General features: G+C 53.5%; 5 protein-coding genes across 5 annotated transcripts; 3 read left to right on the top strand and 2 right to left on the bottom strand.

Moving 5' to 3' along the window:
• Positions 1-3,877: 3,877 nt before the first annotated feature.
• On the top strand, positions 3,878-6,922 carry LTHEOB_7313 (Zinc finger protein dhhc domain containing protein; the record flags this gene model as incomplete). Its single annotated transcript, XM_035516666.1, has 1 exon — positions 3,878-6,922. The coding sequence occupies one exon, from the start codon at positions 3,878-3,880 to the stop codon at positions 6,920-6,922; it is 3,045 nt and encodes a 1,014-aa protein (XP_035371284.1).
• A 2,724-nt stretch (positions 6,923-9,646) lies between these two features.
• LTHEOB_7312 (MFS allantoate transporter) lies at positions 9,647-11,447 on the top strand (the record flags this gene model as incomplete). The annotated part of the gene is made up of 4 exons (XM_035516665.1): positions 9,647-9,907; positions 10,015-10,756; positions 10,808-11,007; positions 11,064-11,447. 4 exons carry the CDS (start codon positions 9,647-9,649, stop codon positions 11,445-11,447), a joined length of 1,587 nt encoding a protein of 528 aa, XP_035371283.1.
• A 959-nt stretch (positions 11,448-12,406) lies between these two features.
• On the bottom strand, positions 12,407-13,327 carry LTHEOB_7311 (Carbonic anhydrase; the record flags this gene model as incomplete). Its single annotated transcript, XM_035516664.1, has 2 exons — positions 12,407-13,077; positions 13,129-13,327. The coding sequence occupies 2 exons, from the start codon at positions 13,325-13,327 to the stop codon at positions 12,407-12,409; spliced, it is 870 nt and encodes a 289-aa protein (XP_035371282.1).
• A 2,905-nt stretch (positions 13,328-16,232) lies between these two features.
• On the bottom strand, positions 16,233-18,401 carry LTHEOB_7310 (Carboxypeptidase s1; the record flags this gene model as incomplete). Its single annotated transcript, XM_035516663.1, has 9 exons — positions 16,233-16,759; positions 16,880-16,981; positions 17,047-17,158; positions 17,213-17,362; positions 17,411-17,513; positions 17,561-17,903; positions 17,960-18,046; positions 18,094-18,149; positions 18,193-18,401. 9 exons carry the CDS (start codon positions 18,399-18,401, stop codon positions 16,233-16,235), a joined length of 1,689 nt encoding a protein of 562 aa, XP_035371281.1.
• Positions 18,402-22,565: 4,164 nt separating this feature from the next.
• On the top strand, positions 22,566-23,102 carry LTHEOB_7309 (uncharacterized protein; the record flags this gene model as incomplete). Its single annotated transcript, XM_035516661.1, has 1 exon — positions 22,566-23,102. One exon carries the CDS (start codon positions 22,566-22,568, stop codon positions 23,100-23,102), a length of 537 nt encoding a protein of 178 aa, XP_035371280.1.
• Between the last annotated feature and the right edge of the window lie 17 nt (positions 23,103-23,119).

Below are 23,119 nucleotides of genomic sequence, written 5' to 3'. Positions count from 1 at the left end.
GTAAAATCCTTGGAAGTTTATCTACAATCCCCTCTCGCAGAGGATGGCGTGGATTGCTTTTTCGGTGCATCAGAGGTCTGTCAAGTCCTCAAACCAGAAGCCACTAGCGAGTTTGACCTATCACATCGTTCACATGGACACGATCGTCCCCTATTCTGAGCCCTTACTTCCTTTGCGCTGGTCATTGTCTGCCAGAGAAAGGGTGAGGAGGGAAGATAGCAGTGGAGCATAGCGCGAAAGGGATTGTGTAGAAGATGTAGGCGGTAGAGTCCCAGCTGTAGACTGGTTCGTAAAGGAGAACGAGAGTAAGTGTTACAGAGGGGTGCTGCAGTCGATGGCTAGCACGAAGAAGAGCAGGGCTCTAGAATATGGAGTAACTATGGCCCAGCTCTGCCTTAGAAATAAACACATGTGAGTAGTTGAAGCTATCGTCCGGACGTGTATGTAGAATTTTTAATTCTACATACACGTCCGGACGATAGCTTCAACTACCCATGACATGAGTAATAAAAACAAATCCACACCAGCCAGGGGAGATTGAGCTGTTGTCCGGACACAAATGTACGATATAAATATGAACAAATGCGTCCGGACAAGAGCTCCAACTACCCAGCTTTGTTGGGATAGTAACGGAGTTAATCCTATATATCCACGTCTTATCAGCATCTGAAGAAGATATCGGGACAAAAGTATGTTTAAACACCTCTTAGGGTGTTCGAGAACGCTTTCTTGGCCGACGCGACCATTGTCCGTGCCGATCGTTCAAAGATCCTGACGCACAGCTTTCAACTTTGCTATAGCGATTGATTCAAGAGGGCTTTCAGGTTCGGATTACTGGTAGGCAACATCCTGTGGACAAGAAGTCGTTAGCTGGTGACTGTGGCGCTGATGGTGTTGACAGCACAGTAATAGAAGACAAAGTGTTCTAACTTCGGCGGATCTACACCTCAACTGCAGCCACGAGATGATGCATCGCGTGTTGGAGTACATGTACTGCGGTATCCATTCTTTCTGTATGTGTGTGTGTGGCCAGATGTGGTCAGGGGTGTAATGAAAGCATAGCTTGAACGTCGCAGAGACGAAAGGTTGGACGATGATACGAGGGCGTCGAGAGCTATCGGGGACGCCAAAAGACCATGCGCTGGCTTCCTGAGGCCATGGCGAGAGGAAAAAGAGGGAGGTGACGTCCGTCATATTTCCAGCTGCGAACAGAAGTAGCATAGTCAGCCCCATTTCCGGCAAAACTCTCACCAAACCAAAAGAAAATGGAGTCAAGCAGCGTTGAGATGTCCATGAGACGACTCGGGTTCGCGTTCATTCATGGCGCGTGGAGACTGAGTTTAGTCGGTGAGAAGCTTCTCCAGGTCAGCGTTGACGTGTTCGTTGGTTGCGGCGATGTTGGCATGATTCCCTGATCTCGAGATCAAATCCGGTGTGGGGCTTTGCAGATCAGGACGGCAGATACAGCAGGATGTTTCGCGACCGAAACTCCGGGTAGTTGATCAACTGCTGTTGCGAGCGTCCGCACATCGTTTGTGGATGATCCGAGCCACGCCACGAGACCCACAGACACGGTTGAAAGATGTGGGGTTTAGCGACGTTCTGGCACCACCAACTTGGCCAGCGAGGGCAACGCTGAATGCTGCAGGCTGAGTAACGCAGGAACTGCAAGTCTTGCTGCCTCTGGAATTCTCTCCACCGGGCGCCGTTCCGGTAGGCTTACGAGACGATGGGCTGATAGACGTATCGGACTTTGGTGGTAGGTGCCGGCGCTGATGATTGGTCAGTCGTTGATATTCCCAGGTAATGCGTGAAGATACGATCCTTCATCGCGTGGCAATTCATTGTTGTGCGACCAATTGCCGTTTGGGGCAGCACGCACGAAGGAAAAGATTGAAGGACAGGTTACACGACATGAACGCATGGAGGAACGAAAGAAGGTGTTTAAGCCGTGTCGCAAAGTAAGCTTCAAGCACGAGGCTGCCAGCGCTTCGGGCAGCAATGTGCAGCATCACCGTTAGCTAGCAGTCAGAAAAGGACAATCCGCACCAGAATGCGGTACGATTGTCCGCCAGGTGATCTATCCGTATGCTGCACGCACATGCATTCCTTCAAGTCACCGTCTGCCGAGTCGCGCCCCATTCGGGGCGAGATTCTTGTTCGCCCTCGGAGCGGTGTCGTGGCTCAGCTATTCTTCTTTAGGAAGGGCGAGTCATGGCCAGCAGCACAGCCTTACGTCAACAGCTCGAAGATATGCTGATAATTGCAGATCCCGCGGCGATGAAGCATGAAGCGATTTCAACGGCCCGCAATAAGGGTCCATGATACCGACAGGCCTCGAGCGTGCAGCGGAAACGGCCCTCGCGGGGCAACAGAATTCCGTCAGGTGTGCCAGGTCCCGCATTAGTTGAAGCTGTAGATGTGGCCCGATTGGCAGGAGGTGGTCCTTGGGACTGCGCAGCGATGTCCGTAGGCATGGGGTGGGTACAGTTTGCGGCGCCGGGCAGCTCATTGCAGAGGAATTGGCGGATGACCAGAGCATGCATAGGAGGTGGGACGCCACCTTGGGGCGAGCTGCGTCTCCATCTGATGCGTGTACTCGCAGGAAGCTGCTATTGTTTTAGTCTCCACATATGATCTGAAGATTAGAGAAACGCCGTTCTGCCGAGCAATTGCAAGAGCGGAGGGGCAGCCAATGGAGATAGATGCAGAATCTGGAGGATGCCGTTTGCGGCAAGATTGTCACCAACGGTCTCTGTGGAGGATGCTGGCTCACAGTGGAGATGGGAAACGCACCCCGCGGCGGCGACGGGCAGGGTTAATAAGAGCACCGACTGTTGAAACGTCGAGCCGAAACAGCATCGAGGCGATGTGGAGTTTTGCTGACTAGGCCGATTCGTCGGTCTGTGAGGCATTATTTCCTTAGGCCCGGATGTGTAGGGCTGGCCGGAATGTACTTCGACACGAAGCCGTGCACTCGCTGATCCAGACCAGCGCTAGAAGAACACGTGGGAGCGGAGTGCCGGCGACGCCCATTCCGGCAGTCTCCAGGCTTCATCATTGACGGCAATTGGGGCGCTTGGTGCAGGCGATGAGCTGGAAAGCTCGGGACGATTCGCTGATCGCGACTTGGCTGGATGTGTGCGGCACTCGGCAGGCGAAGCCTCACTCCTCCCCGGCGCAAGCAGGGGACAGGCAGCGACCAATTAGCCGATGCGCCGAGCGGAAGGAGGAGGCTGCGTTTCGCGGTAAGAAGAGCAGTGCTGGCGCTGGGGGCGGCGTGAGTGTCGTCAACCGTGTCTGTCGTGGGAGGTACTGTGTGGCGTCATACCGATTGGCGGCGCAGCCTGCCTAGATTGCGAGAGAGCAAGCCGACCACAACTTGCCTTCCTCTGCTGCGTCTGCAAAACTTCTAACCCCCCCGGCGATCCCACGCACGAGCTTCCATTTCTCGCGTCCGCTCTCTCCTCCGCTAGCACTTGTTGGCCCGCGTCCGCGCTTCATCCTTGCCTGCCCGCCTTGCGCACTAGGGCATCGGGTCGCGATCGCTCGCGCACGACGCACTGCAGCTCCACCCCAGACCCTACGAATATACCGCCTGCCTAGCGCCCTGAATAAGATGTGAGCTCTTCCCACCCTTCCAGAAGCGCCCGGTGCGCCCGAGTCTGTAGCTGATATGGCGGTCCCAAGCAGCTGCCGCCCAGCGGCGCCCGACTGCAAAGCGCCTTTCAATCGACGTCTTTCCCTCCCCATCACCCAGCCCTTTCCGCTCGCTCACGGTCACGGGAAGCCTCCCTCCCTTCCTCGCTGCACTACGCTCCCGTATACCCCGCCACAGCCCTCGAACCTCAACCCCGCCTCACCGCGACACCAAACCATGGAGCCGCGCTACTCGGGCTACCACAGGTCCTCCTCGCCTGGAAGCCGCCGCATACACAACCCAGGTCGCGCGACTACCGGATCCTTCAGCTCTTACGACACCTACTACGACCCCTACAGCAGGTCGCCACGGTCCAGCGGCGACCGCCTTGTGTCCTCGTCCAGCACCTCCAACTACTCGACCGCCCCGAGCGCCGCCACTCGAGCCAGTGCGGGGTATGATGCATACACGGGCAGGCCGCGCAGTTCCACGCTCGAAGGCTCACGCCGCCCGGCAAGCACGCTGACCTCCGGCGTGCCCATCCGCACCACCACCCACAGCACCGTCGTGCACTCTCACGACCGACCGTCGAGCCCGCTGGCTCGAAGCTACGACGGCCGCGGCAGCGCGTATACCGTTGCCACTGCTGCCGCCCCCGTTGCCACACCATCCTCCAGACAAGGTCACAGCCACGGGCACAAAAAGTTCTACAGCATCGACGACGGCAAGGCTGTCAGGGTGGATCCGCGTGAAGCAGAGCTCCGTCGCCACAACGGCCACAGCCGGTCAAACTCCAAAACTTACCACACCACCACCCAGCGTTATCCAGTGCAGGACACGGTTGACGAGGGCTACTCGTACACGGATGCCGCCGGTATGTACCGAGACACGGAGCCCAGCTGGCGCGCTCGCTCAGGGAGCGTCGAAAGCCGCACGAGGCGACCGGTGAGCATGGTCGAGAGCTACGGCCCTCGTTCATCGGCTCGCGATCTTTCTGGGCCTCCTGTGACAACACGAGGCTTTGATAAGATCAATGGAGGTGTTGCAGCTGCTTCTGCTGTTGCCCGCAGCGGGAGTCTGAGAGACTATGGCCATGCGCGAGCCTCGTCACGCGAGCGATCACACGAGAGAAGCAGCACCGCAGATTCGTACTATCGTGACGAGGCCATGTATGCGCCGCCTCCGCGCTCTTCATCTGTGCGTGCCGCCCCGGCCCTTCACCAAGACTTCAACGATAGGCGAGAGGATCGACGCGACGATCGCCGAGATGACCGGCGCGATGACCGCTATGGCTACCGAGATGAGGTCGAAGACCGTGACCGCCTTCGCACGTCCAAACGCTATGAGGATCCCGATGTTGAAGCGAGGGGATTCGGCATCAGAGCCCCCAGTGTTGGTCGGCCAAGCAGTGTCGGTCCTGGTAACGATCCTTACCACTCAACTCGGGATGAGATTCTCGACCGGCGGTATGCCCCTCCTCCTCTCCCCCCTGCATCAGTTCCGGCCTATCCTCCTCCCGATGCCGGAATTCCTGTACCAAATGCTCGTGATTATATCCCGGACCCTCCGCGCTCAGCGCGTGGGGAGCCCGAACGCCACGCCAGGGACTACAGGGACTATGAGCGGGATCGCACCAACGACCGGAACGGCGATCGCGATTGGGATCGATCCAAAGGCTATGACCGAGAGCGCGACCGCGAAAGAGACCGCGAAGACCGCCGTGATGATCGTCGTGAGGACCGTCGCGACAGAGACAGCCATATTCCGAGTGTTGTACCAGCTGCTGCTGCGGCTGTTGGAGCCGCGTATGGTGCTCAACATATGGCTGAAAGTGCTGCGGTACGCCACCAGCGAGAACGCGAGCGAGAACACCGAAGCGATTCCGATGAAGAAAAGAAGCGACGCGCTCGTAAGGCTTCGTCATCTGACGACGGCGAGACGCCTCGTGAGCGACACTACGTTGACAAGGATGACGTGAGAGACCGAGAGGATCGCAGACAAGCTTCTTCGAATATTGATCCGGACGAGGAGTACCGACGCCGTCTCCAGCAGGAGATGGAGCGCTCCACTGGCTCGATTCGCGACAGGGATAGCGAGTCCGATCGTGAAAAAGAGCGCCGTAGACGCGATCGAGACAGAGGCGAAGCTCCCAAGGACCGCGTACCGGAGGCTGCTACTCGTGATGCCCCTCGACCGGAACGTAACGGAGACCTTGGACCGGACCAGAAGCCAGATCGGAACAGCGAACGGAGCAACAGCGTCTTCGGTGAATCTATAGTGGATGAGCCTGCTCCACTGTCCGCAGCAGAGGAAAAAGACCGCGACAACCGAGTCCGCATTGTGTCACCCCCGAAGTCTGATAAAGAATCCCCACCCCCTCCAAAAGGTATCTTGCGCAAACCCACCGAGAAGTTTCCTGAGGACCCGAATCCTATTAGGGAGGGAGTTGCGCCAATGAAGGACGCAAAGAAGGGCAAAGACATCCCTCCTGACGCTCGCTGGACCAAGATCGACCGTCGGCTCGTCAATCCCGAAGCATTGGAGGAAGCCAAGGAAAGGTTCGAAGAGAGAAAGGACTGCGTGATTGTGCTCCGGGTCCTCACGCGCGAGGATATTCAGAAGCTTGCGGATCGCACAAGAGAGATCCGTGAAGCCAGAGGTAATTACCCACCTGATTCTGCTGCGCTTTATTCGTCTTTTCTTGCGGATTCGAAGAAATCTCTCGCACATTCCTCGTCTGGGTCATCATCGGATAGCAATGCCCGAGACCAGGACCGAGATGACCCATCTTCCTCTGAGCACAAGCATCATCGCAAACGTCGCTCTCGAAGTCATCACCGGCATGACGATGAGGACGAAGACAAACATCACCATCACCACCATCAAGATGTGGACCCCATTTCTTCTGTTTTGTCCGAGAGTTCAGAGAAGCTTTCAAAGTCGAAGACTTTGACCGGCATTCTTGACACTGTTATCGATGTGCTAACGCGCCCCAAAGAAGAAGAGTACCACCGCGGCGGCGGTGAAGATCGCAGCCGTGATCGCGACCGTGGCGAGCACCGCAGCAGCCACCGCTCGTCCCGCCGCAAGCACAGAGACAGGGACGACGACTCCTCGTATGAGAGCGACGAGGATGAGGAGGATGCCAGGGAAAGACACCGGGCGCCTCGCATGATCGAACCGTCGAAAGAGCCGCATGAGGATTTCCGCGAGAGGGAACGGGATCGTCAGCGCGAAAAGGAAAGAGAGAGGGAATTCTGGGTCGATCCGTCAAGGCAGTGATTTTGTGATTGTGTGGTAGGAAGGCATGGCGGAAACATCTGCGTGAAGCGCTATCAGGGCGCTTGGAGCCGGATGGATGTGTGTACCGATAGGGGTGTGGATTGGATCGAATTTTCTTTACTGGACAGGGAGACATGATATCGTTGGGATCGGAGTTAGTGTCACAGGCCAGACGGGAGGGGACATGGAGACTTTTCTGGATTCTTTGGATGGGTTCGAGGTGTGTGGGGAGCGTGACTGGATTTTTTATTTCTGATGAAAGCGTGGCATTGGAGATAGGGAAACTCATGGCTGCATATATTTCTTGCATTAGAAGAGAAGGGTGTTATTTCCTATCGTCGTGGTTTCGCGAGGTTTTTGATCATCTTCTTGCGTTGGGATCACTCGCTGGTGAGCTGGCAGGCTTGCGCTGTGCGTTCGCCCTCTTTTTGTTCTATGGATACTTTCGAGAAGTGGAGAGTGACGGTGGGAAGGACAAACGGGAGTACAGTCAGGCCACGAGGCCATATCTTCTTCTGTTCTCTATCTGTCTATATTTCTTCCTGCCTTTTTCTTCTTGAAGAGGAGACTGAAGCAAAGCGATGGGATCTTTCTCTATTTCTTTTGCTCTCTTGGCCCTTTCTTGCACTTCTTAGCGTATTCCCTTTTTGCCTCTCCTGTCCTCAAGCAAAGACAATTGAAAGTACAGCGGCACAAGCGGCAACAAATCAACGAACGCACAAACAGCCCGCTCGTGCATTGCCAAAAGAAAGCGATGTGATTGGCACAGCACGGCTACTAGCATACCGCGCATGTACGTGCTCCTCACCCTCCGCTTCCCTCACTCCTGACACTCCCATCGCCCTCGGCAGGCGACGACGGCAAGCGGCAGCACCGTTATTGTCCATCTCCATGACATCATAGCGTACACACAAGATTTTGGGGGCTATGCAGTGCATATGCAGGATACCCCATCACTGGTCTTTTTCTGACAGTCTTCGAGTTCGTTCCACGTCCTTCACCACGTAGCCGGTAGAACACGTGGAGAGCTCTTCTCGCGCCCTCGGGCACACACATTTTCTGCGCTCTCTCCATTCTCGCGATGTGAGGGCTGAGGGAGGGTTGCGTCAAGATGCAGGAGCTGGTGGTGCGCGCCCGATCAGTCGTGCCCTCTGCTGGCGGGAGTGTGTGGCGCAGGGTGGCCAGCGTGCACAGGTCGTGGGAAGCCAGTTCGACGGGTTTCGGAGCGTTGGGTCGGCGGCGTGCGGTTCACCTTTTTTTGCGTCACAGATAGCACTGTGGATCACGTTTGGTAGGTGTACAGACCGCGGATCTGCGACTGCATGGGGGCCGAGGGAGATGGGTAAGCGAGACGTGTTTGTGGACGCCATGTGGTCGCGCGGTGGTGATTGGTTGGTGATGACGACGGTCTCGTGGCCGGTGGTGGCGGATTACTGTTTGTTTTTTTTTGTTGTGCGTATATCCAGGGAAAAGGAATGCAAGGGATTGGATGATGGAGGGGAAAGGTGGCGGGCTGAGGGCATGGTGTCACTCTTGATTTGAGGGGTTTCTGGTGTTACGTCTCCATAGGAAGGGAATTTGTTGGTGTCGAAACCGCGATTGGGCCTCGCTGCGCGCATGCGTCTCACTGTCGAAATCATCGGGCCTGGTTGGGCGCTAATCAGGCGATATGTATCATCTTACTAAAGAATGAACAAGTCCATCAGCTTCATTGTTGTCCAGGATGCACAAGTCATGTCTCGTCTCAGAAAATGTACACATGCCCCGCACAACTTATAGGATGAGCGCTTACCTTTCGAGGAAAGAGCCACGTTCTACCCACTAAAACGTACCTGCCACCTCAGCATTGACCGAGGCTCAAAGCTTAAAACCAGAATGTCCCCAACGAGGACCAAATTCCCAAGCAGCATCAAAATCGTGGTCAAGTCTTAAGCGAGGGCAATAATGCTGAATTGATCTTGTTACTGGATTTTACTTTTCGTGAAGATAAATCTTGATAGCAGAGCGGAGCAGTTCAATGAAAGGCTGGTGTTTAAGGCATTTTAGCAAGATGATAACTATATTACTAGCTGGCAGAAGGATTTCATTGGTAGAGGATACCAAAAAAGAAGAAAAGCATGCGATATCTCGACTATTTGCCAATCATTATAGCTAACAGTAAGGCAGTCAAGTGCCATCATGTGTATAAATATTGTCGTTCACGAAAACCAATTTTATTGCACGTCTGCAGCATGCAAAATAGAGCATCCACCGGCGTTTCCCATCACAACTGAAATTGACAAAAGCTTTTCCGATCTCATCTCCAACGAGAGACCTCAAAGAAACACCTCCATTGTTCGGTAAGCTTTTCCGCCAAAGCTTGAATGATACAAGGGTTTGGCAAGTGTCCGAGAAGCGGGGCTCGAGCTTAGACGTTCGCTATCCTATCACATCGAGGAGGCGTGCCCCACGTACCCCACATACAGACGAATATGTGTAGATCAGTAGTTTTCCCCGTGGGGAGAGATTCGGAAAAGTGTAATCCGGCTATCTTCAGGCCTTAGTAGTGGGGTGTTATGGAGATAGAACAAATCTCACCCACGACGGGTATAACGCCTCCCTTCTCGCATCCCTTCCAAGCCCCCCATGACAACGACTTCCTTCGAGTTGATTGAGAACGAACTCGTATCAAACAGTACCGTCTGCGAATACTGCTGACATATGAGCATGAGCGCGCACCATACGATGACCACCACCGCCGCCCCTAGCGATAGTGGAAACGACAGAATCAAACTGTCTACCCTTCATATCGAAAATGCCGATGCCGATGATCTCAGGCACCGGAAGTTCAAGAGCGCTCGAGGCGGTGCAGACACCGCGCTTGCTCTCTTCAGTGATGTCGACGAGATCAGTCAACCGCACGACCCGGCCGAAGAGAAGGAACTCATTAGGAAGATTGACTGGATGATCCTCCCGTATCTATCCGTTTGTTATGTCTTCTTCTATGTAAGCCCTTCCCTCTATTCAAAGAGTGGTTTAGAAGGTGACCGTGAAACTTCTCTTCACTGCCAATGCTTCCCAGTATGCGAAAATAATGGCTGACCAAAAAGTAGCTCGACAAGACTACGCTCTCTTACGCAGCAATTTTTGGCATCTCGGAAGATCTTCACCTCGTCGGCAATGAATACAGCTGGTTGTCCTCAATCTTCTACTTCGGGTTCATGATCTGGGCGTTACCGACCAACCTTCTGATGCAACGATATCCAATTGGCAAATACCTTAGCATCAACATCATTGCATGGGGTATCCTCCTCATGCTCCAGGCGGCCGCGACCAACTTCGCCTCGCTGGCCGCTCTCCGAGCGCTCAGTGGTGCCGCAGAAGCCTGTGCGGATCCCGCATTCATGATCATCACCGTCATGTGGTACACACGGCGAGAACAACCGATCCGGATCGGCCTCTGGTACACGTCACTCGGTCTTGGAATTGCGGGCGGTGGCCTCCTGGGTTACGGAATCGGGCAGATCCGTCACGTACTCCCAAGCTGGAAGTATGAGTTCCTGATTGTCGGAGCACTATGCTCCGCTTGGGGTGTTGTCATGTTCTTCCTCCTGCCCGACTCCCCAGTAACTGCTCCGGTCTTGTCTTTGAAACAAAGAAAGATGGCTGTGGAGCGCCTCCGCGAAAATCAGACTGGAGTGGAGAACAAGCAGTTCAAGCTCTATCAGATGGTGGAAGCCGTGACAGACGTTAAGGTGTTCCTGTTTTTCATGATTGCTTTGCTACAAGCCATGGTCAACGGCGGAATAACAAACTTTGGGACGTTAATTGTGAAAGGATTCGGCTACTCCACACGTAAGTTTACAGTGTCTGTCCAAAATGAAGTCTGGGCGCTCACGATCATAGTTGGAACGAACCTCCTTCAGATTCCCTACGGCGCTTTTATATCGTTTGTAATCCTTGCGTGCGTCTTTATCAACAACAAGGTACCTGGAAACAAAAGATGTCTCATGCTTTTGGTTTTCCTGGCCCCCAATGTTGCCGCAACATTCGGCATGCGATTCGTCTCAACGGAGCAGAAAGTTGGGCGATTAATCTGCTATTACGTGAGTTTCCATTCCAAGCATTTCTTATACTCCCATTGTGCTGATGGGGGTTCCAGTTGACCGGCTCGTACAATGCATCTTTTGTCATGCTCCTTGCTCTGACAACTGGCAATATCGCAGGCCACACCAAAAAGGTTGTGACCAACGCGTGTTTGTTTGTCGGGTATTGCGTTGGGAATATTGCAGGCCCTTTCTTTTACAAAGAGGACCAAGCGCCTGTATACAGCCTCGGCATCTGGAGTATGATTGTGTCTCATTTGCTTGAGGTTGTAGTTGTGAGCTTGCTATGGTTTCTTTTACGGAGAGAGAATCGTAAGCGAGATCAACTGCAAAACGTCGAAGGCATGGTCGACCCTGGGCGCCAAGAGGCAGAAATGGACAGCACGGCTTTCAGCGACTTGACGGATAAGGAGAACTTGAACTTCCGATATATATATTAGCTGTGTGTAGATTGAGACCAATCGACTCGAGAGACAGATGATGGAATACTGCAAAATGCATGTCGTATAGTTTTTTCTCCGCTTTCTCATTCTCATTCTCTTTCTCTTAGCCACCGTTTACGGAACCGAGCAGCAGCCACCCTGACTCAACCATGCTTGCGGCAATCTCCGACGATGCAAAGTGGGGTATCATAGTTAAAGGTTAGCGCGAGGAACAGCAGGGCCCTATACAAAGGACAACTATGCCTCCATATTTTTCTTGCGAGAAGCAACATATGGTGGGGGTGGAAGTTATCCTCCGGATGTGGATGCAGAATTGCTAATTTTACATGCTCCGTCCGGATTGCTTCCCATGGCACGAGCGAAAAGCAAATCCACGTTAGGCTTCGGCTGCAGTATCTATCTTTGCCGTGTAAACGAAGTCCACCCCTGCGTCGTATACTGTCTTGGCGGTGGAAACCAACGAATTTCTTCCCGCCCAATTATCTCAGCTTACCTCTTCCTTGGCACCCAGACAGCTGCCAAGATCTCCGCCCTCACGCCTTCCAAGAAAGTCTATCATGTTACATGGTGAGTAGCGCAGACAGCACACCCTCGTCTTACAAGAAACATTTTCCCGTTGTCTTACTGTGTCGTCGCATGACGGCTCATCCAAGAATCTGATCCATGTTGATAGTTTAGCGCTGAGTGTATCTTGAGAGGGATGATTGCTCTTCACTTCGAGGTGGAGAATAAGTCACACGTGTGAGTTGAAAATTGGGGTACTGAAGTGTATATTTACAATTTGAAGAATGGAAAACAAACCAATATTCACAGAAGAAGATGAAAACGAAGACGTGGAAAGTCGAACAGAAACCACAAAAGCCGCCACCCCCCTTCAAGCCAAGCCCACTTTGCGCCTCGGACCAGTCTACCAAAGTGCCTCCGTCATACCGTCATCACCGCGTCAAGCTATTCGCCTACACATTGACACCGTGCAGCCACTCCTGCTGGATTTGGCGGGCAGAGAAGGTGCTGACGCGCAGGATCTCGCGCATCTGAGGCACACTGGTCAGCATCTTGTCCCTGGCGACGAACCAGCGGAGACCCTCGTGACAGGGCGGGCTGGTCAAGCTGCCCTTGTAGGTCCAGAAGTCGTCGAAGCCGTTGACCTCGTCGAGGGCGAGGTCGAAGCGCATCTCCATGGCGAGCTGGCGGTTGGTCTCGTTGAAGTGCAGCATGGGCGAGGGAAGCTGGTCGATGAAGCTCGAGTTGTAGGTCGTGTCGTCGAGGCCACCGGTGGGGTCCATCATGAAGCCCAGCACGGCCTTCTCGTGGCCCTCGGCGTCGACGTGCACCAGGTGCAGCTCGGCCCTGGTCGTTTTGCCGTCGATGCGGTGGTCGCCAGGGGCGTGGATGTGCCAGCCGACCATGTAGACGGTCTGGTTGTCGAACTCCATCGACGGCAGCTGCGAGTAATCGCCCTCCGGGCGGTCGAGGCTGAAGGCGGAGCCGTAGCCCCAGTTGAAGTACTGACCGGCCCACGTGCCCTTGTAGCCGGTGAAGTACGGGGTGTGGACCTTGTTGCCCAAGGCGGCGGTATTCAGATTGATGGGAGATTGTTGGGTGCCGGTCTGGCAGAGCTCATAGTCTGTTGTTCGTAAGCATATTGTATGCTTGCGCAGGTCACACGCGGACTTACCGGGACTGATGCGGCCCCAGTCATAGGAAGCCTCGTATGCCCAGTCCCTGGAGCTGGAGTTCCGAGTAGTCCACTGGCCATTTCCGGTATCAGGAACGTCCTGACGCTTGTAGATGGCGTTGGAAGCAGAGCTGGAGTGATCAGGGCAGGCAAGGATGGTGGGCAGGAAAGCTGCCAATGGAACAAAGTAGGCAAGCATTTTAGCCGAAGTAGGAAGTATGTCTGCTTGGTGAAGATGTTTGGAGGCCTAAGCTTCAAGGCAGGGTTGCTGGAGAATGCTGAGTGTTGATGATGATGAAGTGCTTGAGAGGGGCGGAGGCTTTATAAGACTGTAGAAGTATAGGCAGCAGAAGGCCCAAACTCGTCCAAGATACGGTAAGCTTGGATCAGACCTCAATTCTAGCCGTGGGCTGTGGCAAGCGGGGATTTCCAGTCAACAACCAGACCCAGAGCTTGGCATATGGCTCCGAATGAGGGAGACTTGGCAAACTGTTTGAGGGAACAGAATGGCGAATGCAGGACCAACGAGGCTGAGGCCATGGCGCTGACTACACCACGCCACCGTTTGATGGGGTGGGCACGCGGCACTTGAAGCCTCTTGCATTTCCACCAACCGGCCGGGGAAAAGATAGAAATAATCAAAGTACGGGGGTGTTATTGCAAGCTGGAACAGGCTGACTCGACAGCCGAACGTGCGAGTCGGTACCGAACGGCGGAGAGCAATGCCACGCGGCCAGCGTTTCGGCCTTGGCGACGGGGTGCGTCATGGAGGAGAGGGAGATGAGGGCGGAGAGCGGAGTGCTTGAGACGGTGGACGCGACGTCCTTAGGCGAGAAAAGAAGGCGCGCCTCCTTCCTCCTTCCTCCCTTCCTTCCTTCCTGCGTTCGCCAAGGCCAGGACCTTCCTCCTTTCACCCTCTCTCCAACTCCTCCCTCGACATCTTTGCGACAACACACAACATATCCACGATAGACGGCTGTGTCTGCGCTGGCTGTGCTGCTGCGCAATCGTATTCCACGCATCTTGGCAGCTGACACGCCGCCGTCTCGCAGCGGCGCGGCGCTAAGCATTGGGCGATCGCGAAGCCTAATCTTTGAGTTTAATTCCAGCATCCCCTATACTTTACCCTGCTGTCAGAAAGTGTCTGTGGGCTGATAATACTCACAAGACCTGCCTCAAACGCGCACCCCGTCGTCGTCAACACTCTCGGCAGTCTCTCGCGATGCTTGGCCTCTACCACTGTCAGCGGAACCAGCCTTAGCCTTGGCACTATATGGAAACCCCCATCGAGCCAGATTGACTCGAAAACACGAGCCGAGCTCGACATGACTCTCCTCTCTGCCAAGTGCTACACCACCTCTGCTCTACTCGCAACCGCCATCTGAGCGAATATCCATCATGGCTCTTAGCCAGTGACGGTTTGCAGGCCCTGTCCCTGAAGAAGGGGCCTCACGAGTCATGGATGATGCCCTGTGCCATGTCGTACTGCCTCATACTCCACCTTCCCGGCAATGCGGACTGCGCCCTCGTCTGCCCCGCAGATCGTCCTGTCGAGCAGATCGCCGTACTTCAGACTGCGCTATTCGCTGCAACAAACGGCGGGACTAACACTTCACAGCGATACGTTCGCGAAACGGAACATGCCTATCTCCATGGACTTGGCAACGCTGCGCCAGGCCTTTTGGCGAACACCGCCGACCTAGCACTGCCGTCGTGACGCTGATCGCCGTTATAGCCATGCATTGGCATTGACGCAACACTTGGTATCCTGAAAACGCCAAGCCCGCCTTGTTTCGTCAGCACCGTCGTTCCAGCCTGCGTTACTTCAACAGTAACTTAGGTCAGCCCGCCCCGTGCGCGGCATACCACAGCCGACGCTCCCGCCGGAGCACTGCCTCCGTATCTAGCACAGCCCTACCCGAAAGAGACACGGGCCGATTCTTGACATATTCCAGAAGCTTGCCAATTTCTCCAAGAATAGCCCCATTTAGAGTTTGTACCAATCGCCCTGGTTGTTTGATCCTCTTAACCGTACATGTTGTGTACCTACTGCCTTCGAGCTTAACGTTCTTTGTGGTTATCTTGAGGGGGCTGTGACTTGTTTCAGGCCTTCTCTACATCATGTTGTCCACCAATTCAGCTTGGAGCTCAACTGTCGTAACTGATAAACTCGCTCCTTCAAAACTGAGTCGTCAGCCAGTTCTACTCCGCGCTATCGTTTGATTGCACGGCTCCCTTCGCAACGTGTCACCGCTCAGCGCCTCGCATTAGATCGCTTACAGGCGCCCTGCTCTCCTTGAATCCGAATCCTTCGGATGGTAAAGAGGAGGTCCGTGATGCCGTACATGACGAGGGGGCTCCGGTAAGCAAGTAATAGTCAATGAAGCTGGAGATGAAGCTGAAAACATTGGTCAATCTCAGCACATCAAAGACTACCAGTTCCGTAGACTCGCTTCAGGGCCGACAGCGAGCTACAAAGTCATCAGCAGACAGGAATACCGCTGCCTCTATGAAAAGAAGGAAGGGAATCAGGTGGCAACTGGAAGCCACACTATCTGCTGGCTGTCGATCGTTGGTGGGGAGTAAACGATTTGAGCAGGCAAATGGCAAACATTTCCGCTCGTGTCACGGGTATCGACGTACATGTAAAATTAACAATTAGACATCCACGCCCGGACGATGGCCTTGCAAGGAAGAGCAAGCACTTCACCCAGGTCTGGAACACTTTCAGTGTATCTTGTGGGTTTCTGAAGGCAACACATACCAAATAGCGAAAGTATCGTCACCTGGAATAACACATAGAGCCACATAAGAGTTGGGCTCAACAAGAGTGGGTTTACCGATTTCCAGGTAATGACAACTGCGGGCGGCCTTGGGAGAGTCGGTTGCGCTGCAAAGGCTACCTGAAGAGCCCTAATTAAGACTGGACCGGGATTTGTTCGTACTCAAATCTGCATATTCTGGCAGATTCCAGTAATATTCTAGTATCACATTCACTTGCAGTCTATCTACGAGATTTGCTGAAGAGTGAAACAAACGGGAGAAAGACAATATTTATGGACAAGAGAAAAGAAAAATCAAGACAATGTTCTAAAATCAATCACTTACAAAATAGGCAGGCACGCCTTCTGCGCCACCGACCTCTTGCCCGTCTCGTTGGGCAACGGAACATGGGCCTCGGTATGCGTCGAATTGGGGCAGCCGTTCGTCTCCAGCTCGGCCGTCACCTTCTCGGTGCCGGTGGCGAGGTCGTAGTGGAAGAGGGTGCGGTTGAACATCTGCAAGCTGGCCTCGGGCTGGAAGTAGGGCACCGTGTGGCCAGCCTCGTAGATGCGCATGAAGGAGAAGTTGCCGTACTGGCGCACCACGCCGTACTCGGTGCCGCCGACGACAAAGGGGGCGTAGCCGGCGCCGCGGAACTCGGCGGCGTGGGCGTACTCGACGGCCAGCGACACGGCCTCGCCGCCGAACCAGTTGCAGATGTAGTCGGCGTCGCCGTAGTAGAGGGCCACGCGCACGCCCGCCGCGAGCAGCTCCTCGATGTCGGCGAGGAAGTGGTCGTAGACCAGGTCGCCGGTTTGCTGGAAGGCGGGGAAGATTTCGTTGTTGGATTTGGTGTAGTTGAGATTGACTGGTCAAGACGATTTGGAGGTGTTAGCCTTATGCCGTCCATTTCTCTCCTGCCTTTCTTCCTTTTCCTCCCTCGGATCTCGCGAGGGGATGCGTTTCGAGATTATGCCATTAAGCGTACCTCCGATGGCGTTCTGTACCCAGTCTTGATTCAGGTAACGTTCAAAGTACATGGGCGGCGCGAGGTTCGCTGCCGACTGGCGGATGTCGTAGGCGCCACGGTCTGAACAACGCGTCAGCATTCGATTCTTCGCCCTGTGCCTGAGAGAACGGCTGAATTTGCATTACCTCCATAGGTCATGTACAAACGCTCAACGTTGTCGGTGCACATGACTTGGGCGCTCGAGCACATGGCTTTGCCGGCGATCGTGGATTTGTCCAATGTACGGCAGGCGCTGAGCTTTATCAAGCGTTAGACAGCAGTTAATATCGCACCGGCGGTTTGAATACTAACCTGGTCAAGGCAGCCGCCCGGCATGTGGAGGGCCATTTGCGCGTAGTCGTAGACGGTGTCATCGTAGACTTTGATGCCGTATGTGTTGTTGACAGCAAATTTGGGAAAGTGCGGAACCTGGATGGCCTCATCGATGATACCGTTCCCAATCTGTTTCCTTTTTAGATTCGTTCCCTTCTTACCAGCTTGAAAACCTACGCCGAGAGAGTTGAAATTCAGCTGAACGCCCGCTGCTGACCCGTTGGCGATGGCTTCATTTTGTTCATAGAAGTATTTGAAGAAAGCAGGCCCGTAGTGGCCGCTAGCATGCCGTCAGCATCTACTCGAGGGATCAAGACGTCTACTCACCCGTAGCTCTCCGTCCACAAGTTGAATTCCCTGCTCTTGACTTTGCTGTCAAGCATTGGGAGAGCACCCAAGAAGCCTTGCAGGACGTGATATGCCGCAACCGCCGCCAAGTCCGTCGTATCGACCTCGGTTGCGTTGATAACAGGATACCGGCCGGCTGCGGTGCTTTCGTTGCTCGGGTGGATGATGCCGGTATCGGGGTCCAGGCTTCCAACACCCTCCTCAGCGTATGAAAAGCCGGTGCCAAGCGGCTGGCTAAGAAAGAGCAGATTAGATACCTCAGTCCACGAGTACGGGTTCAGGTTTGAGGTTAGATTCTCGGTGAGATTGCAAGGGCCGAGCTCTGGACGGAAATGGTCAGCCATGAACGCGCCGAGCTCTGGACGAGTCAATATCCACCTGCAAACAGCCCGATCAAGGAGTCGGAGCCAGGGCCACCGTTCAACCACAAAGTAATGGGGTCGCTGGCGGGGTCTCTTCTTGATTCTGCAACATTTAGCACTCGATTATACCGACTCTGATCTGGAGCCTACCGAAAAACCAGAAGAAGGTATGCACATTTGGAGCAATATCGATGTACCCAGAGTAGCTGGACAGTCAGCGGCGAAGCTTTCCAGGAGTGCTAAACCTACGAATTGACACCAGGAGTCGTCTCGCAGATGCCCGCCTTGCCCGGCTCTTTATAGCGAATAGTGACATTGGTTGGCGAGACGATGGTCTTGACATCGGTAGCATCGGCCGGAACGCCTCTTGCCTTGAGCGGCAACTTCATGAATGCCGCCACGCCAGACGCCGAGAGGAGCGCCGCGGCGGCGCTGGTGCGGAGCACATTACTGAACATAAGTGTGAGTGAATGATGGAAAATAAAGCACAATCGTCAAAGGTGGCTGAGGAAACGCGACAGCGAGTCCATATTTGAATTCGACAGCACAGCCTACGGCCGAGGCGGTCCGTTACCGGTGCCATCATCATGGTTCGAGTTCCAGGCGGCAGCTGAGATTCGCTATGGCTGGCTTAACCGTTAATGGAAGGTTTCTGGGAACCCACGTGCTGCGGCCAGGGAAGAGGCTTGCATACGACTTTGCAACGGCTTTTCCTCCAAAGCGCAAGCTTCATCAAAGTCGACTGTGCGCGACAGAATCTTGAACCGTGGTTAGAGATTGCGGGTTGTACCGCCGTAAGGCTGAACGTCAATTACTGACTGCGTCAATCCAATCACGTCCATGCGCAAGCAGGGACTGATTCTTTTCCAAGACTGTCTCGTCATACCAAAGAGCCTGTTCGCATGAAGCACAGCCCGATTCGCTGGGTAGCTAAATATCGCCTTCTGAGTTCTTGGCTGTAGAGCGTTCGAAAATGTAGAGGATACTAAACCGTTGCGCCCCTGGCAAGGCGGCCTTGCCGTGAGAAATCCCCGTGGGTAGAAACGTGGGGACATCTCGACCCGGAAAAATAAGAACGGGGTTCTAGACTAAGTACACGAAAAGTGGCAGTGCCTACACACCGCGACCATGGTAAACGTATTCCTAAGCCACTATGCTATACCGTGGTTACAGTCGTACGCGTAGACAACTCGTGACACTCTTGCCCATTGTGGAGACTCCAAAGGAAACGGTACACCACTGTAGCTACTATGCAATCCGGACAAAATGATGTACCATATGCCACGGGCCCCAAACATACAAGTCCCAATATTCTAAGCACGCCTAAGCTCGACTGTTTTCCCGTTAAGGCCGTAGGTCGAGAATAGTAATGGTACTCAATTACAGCTGACAGCTGTAAGTCGTCCATCTGCATCCGTTGTGTTAACAGCATTGTCTCTTGGTTCGCTTATTGTTGCCGCCCCATGTGAAGGTCAAATCAGGCCCTTTAAACACCACGTTTACAACACCACGCGTCGGCACTTTGCACTGCAACTTCAAAACGACCACAGATGGAGCTCCACCGCCAGATAAAAAGAAATGGCAAAAGAACTACGCTTATTCCGTTACCGGGAATCGAACCCGGGCCGCTCCGGATCATCAAGTCAACAAGGACATTGAAAGCGGAGAATCCTAACCCCTAGACCATAACGGAGATTGTTGTTCTTGAGACCTGCTCCAGATTGTTGCATATATATACTCAAATTTTTTGCCCTCCACACCAGGTAGGAAGAGCGGGCAGAAGCCTCTGTCCCTTGTCGGTGTTAGTGCATCGTCTTTTGGCTGGGATTCATCAGCCTACATGCAGCCACAGCGACTAAGGAATTTGAAATCACAAAAATGGGCTGTTTCATACCTCGTCGATGACGTTATGCGGCAGGGCCCTGGCTTGCACATCCACTCTGACACCAGACTATTTGGCAGCGCTGCATGTACTCATCAACTTCGCTTATTGACCTTGGGAGAGAAAAAAATGCGATCAAGACAGTTTCGATGATTTATGAGCAGCAGCTTTCTGTAAGCGAGGTTTCAATCCTGGATTGGTTCACCGGGATTTTCTGCTCGCTTTCAGGATGACTACCCTCTTATTTAGGCTTCCAAAAATTCATTTACTTTCCCAAAATCCCCTTTTCGGACACAGCCGCTCCATTCCTAAGTTCAGCCCTTGTGTTTCCGTTGGTAGCGCATCCTGCCTTCTCACCTCGCAACGCAACTCGAGCTTGTGCAACGCTGGAGGGGAAGCAATCCTATCTGGGCTTTGCAGAGGAAGCTTGGCGAATGAGATGCATTGGTCTGTACGCTTCGATGTGAAATCGCCCAGGTGACCACAATAATGGCGTAGAGGCGGCGCTATTCGGCGCATCTTGAGGCGCACCAAATCACATGGTACCTTGCACCGACATTTTGCAAAGACTAATGCCTGTAGGAACGATTCCATCAGCAGCGGCGCCACAAGTTCAAAGGGATGATGACCCTTATCGGAGCTAGTCCACTCGACAGATGTGGCCCGACGCACTTGTCTCGGCATGCAAGGAGTTGTTATTCCCGCTCAACTCCCGCCGGACCGACGATGGCACCTCTGATTGCCGGCCTTAGGTCTCCAAAAGCGTTCTTGCAACATGCTGCTGGTTCTGAAGCCAGTATTCGGACCTGACGGAACGGCTCAGGGCCCCAACGGCTATTTTCAGGGTAAGGCTTCAACTTGTTCCAGCACTCTTCATGATGATATGCACCATCTTGCAACATTCCATCAAGCTGGCATTAACGTCGAACGTCTAGCCAAGGCCTTGGCTGATCTGGAGCCAAACGGGTGTGCCTCGTTCCTGCTGGTTCGTAGCACTGCATGTCAAGCTTCGTCCCTGGCTTTGAACCTCGCGATCTGGACCGTTCGAAGCTCACTAACCTGCTGTAGCGGCCGAGGACATCACCTTCGGACGTCTGGCCAAGACCTTGGCTGAATTTAAACTACTTTGAGCATCCTCAAGGATCGACTGGTGGGTATCACGGCATTCGATATCTCGCGCCTTGCGTGGGGCCATTATGCAGCGGTACCTATGGTGATGTTCTAGCAACGTTCCACTTACCTCCCGCTTGCTGGCACATTCTTCATGAAATCCCCACTTGTGGGGCATCTCCGCACACCTGCGTATTCATTCGGATGGAATGTGGAATTTGCTGATATGCGTCATGATCTGACCTGCAGTTACGGCCCCGCAAATGCCGGTAGCGCCCGTTATCAAAAAGTTTCAAGCAGATGACCTGTATGCAGTTTGATCACTAGTAATCTCTGCGACCAAGCTCAACGTCGGGGACTTTCTTTGTGTATTCCACAGCTACGCGTACAACGAGCGTTCGAAAGCATCAGAGCGTCCCTTCACGTATGAGCGCCCATTTTCATCAATAAGAATAATTGATAGCAGAGATTCCCACCGCACTTCATCCGTAACTCTATCATCGCCGCTTATGCACTGAACCGCCCATCCTTTGAGCACTCAGCCGAAGGGACTTTTGTGCCTTACAGAATCCCACCAACACTTCATGCTCAGTAAAACAGCTAAACTTAATGCTAAGGTGTGTTTCATAGATAGCCGCTGCTCTCGGCGTTGCGCGAAGGACCGACTCCACAAAGACTATTTTCAAGCCATTCATATACCGTTCAACGAACATCGTGTCGCTTCACATATTTGATTTATCTCAGAACACGGCCGGTAAACAATCACGTGCTGGAGGGTTGGAACTGATGAGCTGGTTTCCAAGCCTCGACAAAGCCGCACTTTATTACGAGGAGAGAGGAAAATACCAAGAAGATATCATGAAACCAGCAATATATCATGGCTTTCTTGAACCATACACATGGTCAAGTCTGTTCCTGGAACACACTACTAATGTGGGGTAACTACTTGTACATGCCGCTGGGTACGTCGACAGCGTGTGATGGAGCCTCTATTGCTGACGATGATCCATACTGCGAGTCTTCGCACTATTCTCACCCAAAGCTCTCAGAACATATCTCGTCCTCGGCCCTGCAATAAAGCTACAGTCAAACAAACTACACGTCATCCTTCAAATCGCCACAGTGTTTGGGTCAGCAATCAGAAAATCCTTCCAGATGCACTTTATTGAACCAAGAGCGTTGTATTCGCTTTTTCTTAGCCCATGTTGAAAGCCTCAAGTAAGTTTCGACTGTGGGAGTTTCCCTGGCCAATTGCTTTTGCAGAACATATGGGTGATCTCTTGCAAAGAGCTGAACGTACAGTAAAGATCCATAGAAACCCCGCAAGTCGCAGCTTTTGCTTGAAATCCTAAAAATCTGTTAAAGCCCTCATTTAGCGACTCTGCCGGGAATAAAAAAGTTAACAAAGGAGTTACAGTGGAGACAGCCTTAATATTCAATTAACAAAGAGATCACGTATACCATCTTTCACAGAGGCCTGCCGCATGATTCTTTGTCTTCACCTCTCCATTCGTAACCCCAACTGTCCATCATCATCTCCGCATCTCAATCCAAAAGAGCAGTATATCTTCAGCCACACATCCACCAACCCACAGCACCGGCGATTTATCTTATCAAGCACGACACTAAAATGCTCTTCTTTCTCCCACCCTCCCTCAGGATTGCTTTCAGCGCCATCACCTTCACCATCGCCTTCTTCACGACCCGCAACAATCACTGGAACACCGGATTCGTCTCCCAAGACAGCGGCACCACGACGTCCAGCCTCGCCGCCACCGTGCACGTCAGCACCAACCTGCTCTACTCGGCCGCCGTCGCGCTGTTCATAACGCTCCTGGTCCTCTGGCCGCTGTACAGCTGCTTCGCGCTCGCTTTCCGCGCCACCGACCGCCTCGTCGCGTTCCTTACCAACGTCGTCTTTATCGTCCTCGTGGTAGTGCTGGTTATGCAGGTCTGGGAAGGCCCGGCGGGAGCAGGGGTCGATGTGGAGAAGTTCAGGGTTGGGGTGCTGCGGCTTTACAATGAGTCGGCCAGCAAGATCGTGTCGGATGTGGCGAGAAAGGCCAATGAGAGCCAAGGGATGCGGGAATTGTGCAATAATGTGGACCGTCATGGCGTTATCGGTGCTTTGAGCCTAATAAGGTCATATTATGCCAATCGCTTTTGAGAGAGTATTACTCGGGT

The sequence above is a fragment of the Lasiodiplodia theobromae genome (assembly GCF_012971845.1).
Source record: "Lasiodiplodia theobromae strain AM2As chromosome Unknown scaffold_22, whole genome shotgun sequence".
Taxonomy (NCBI): Eukaryota; Fungi; Ascomycota; class Dothideomycetes; order Botryosphaeriales; family Botryosphaeriaceae; genus Lasiodiplodia; species Lasiodiplodia theobromae.
This window is presented reverse-complemented; position numbering and strand designations above follow the sequence as displayed.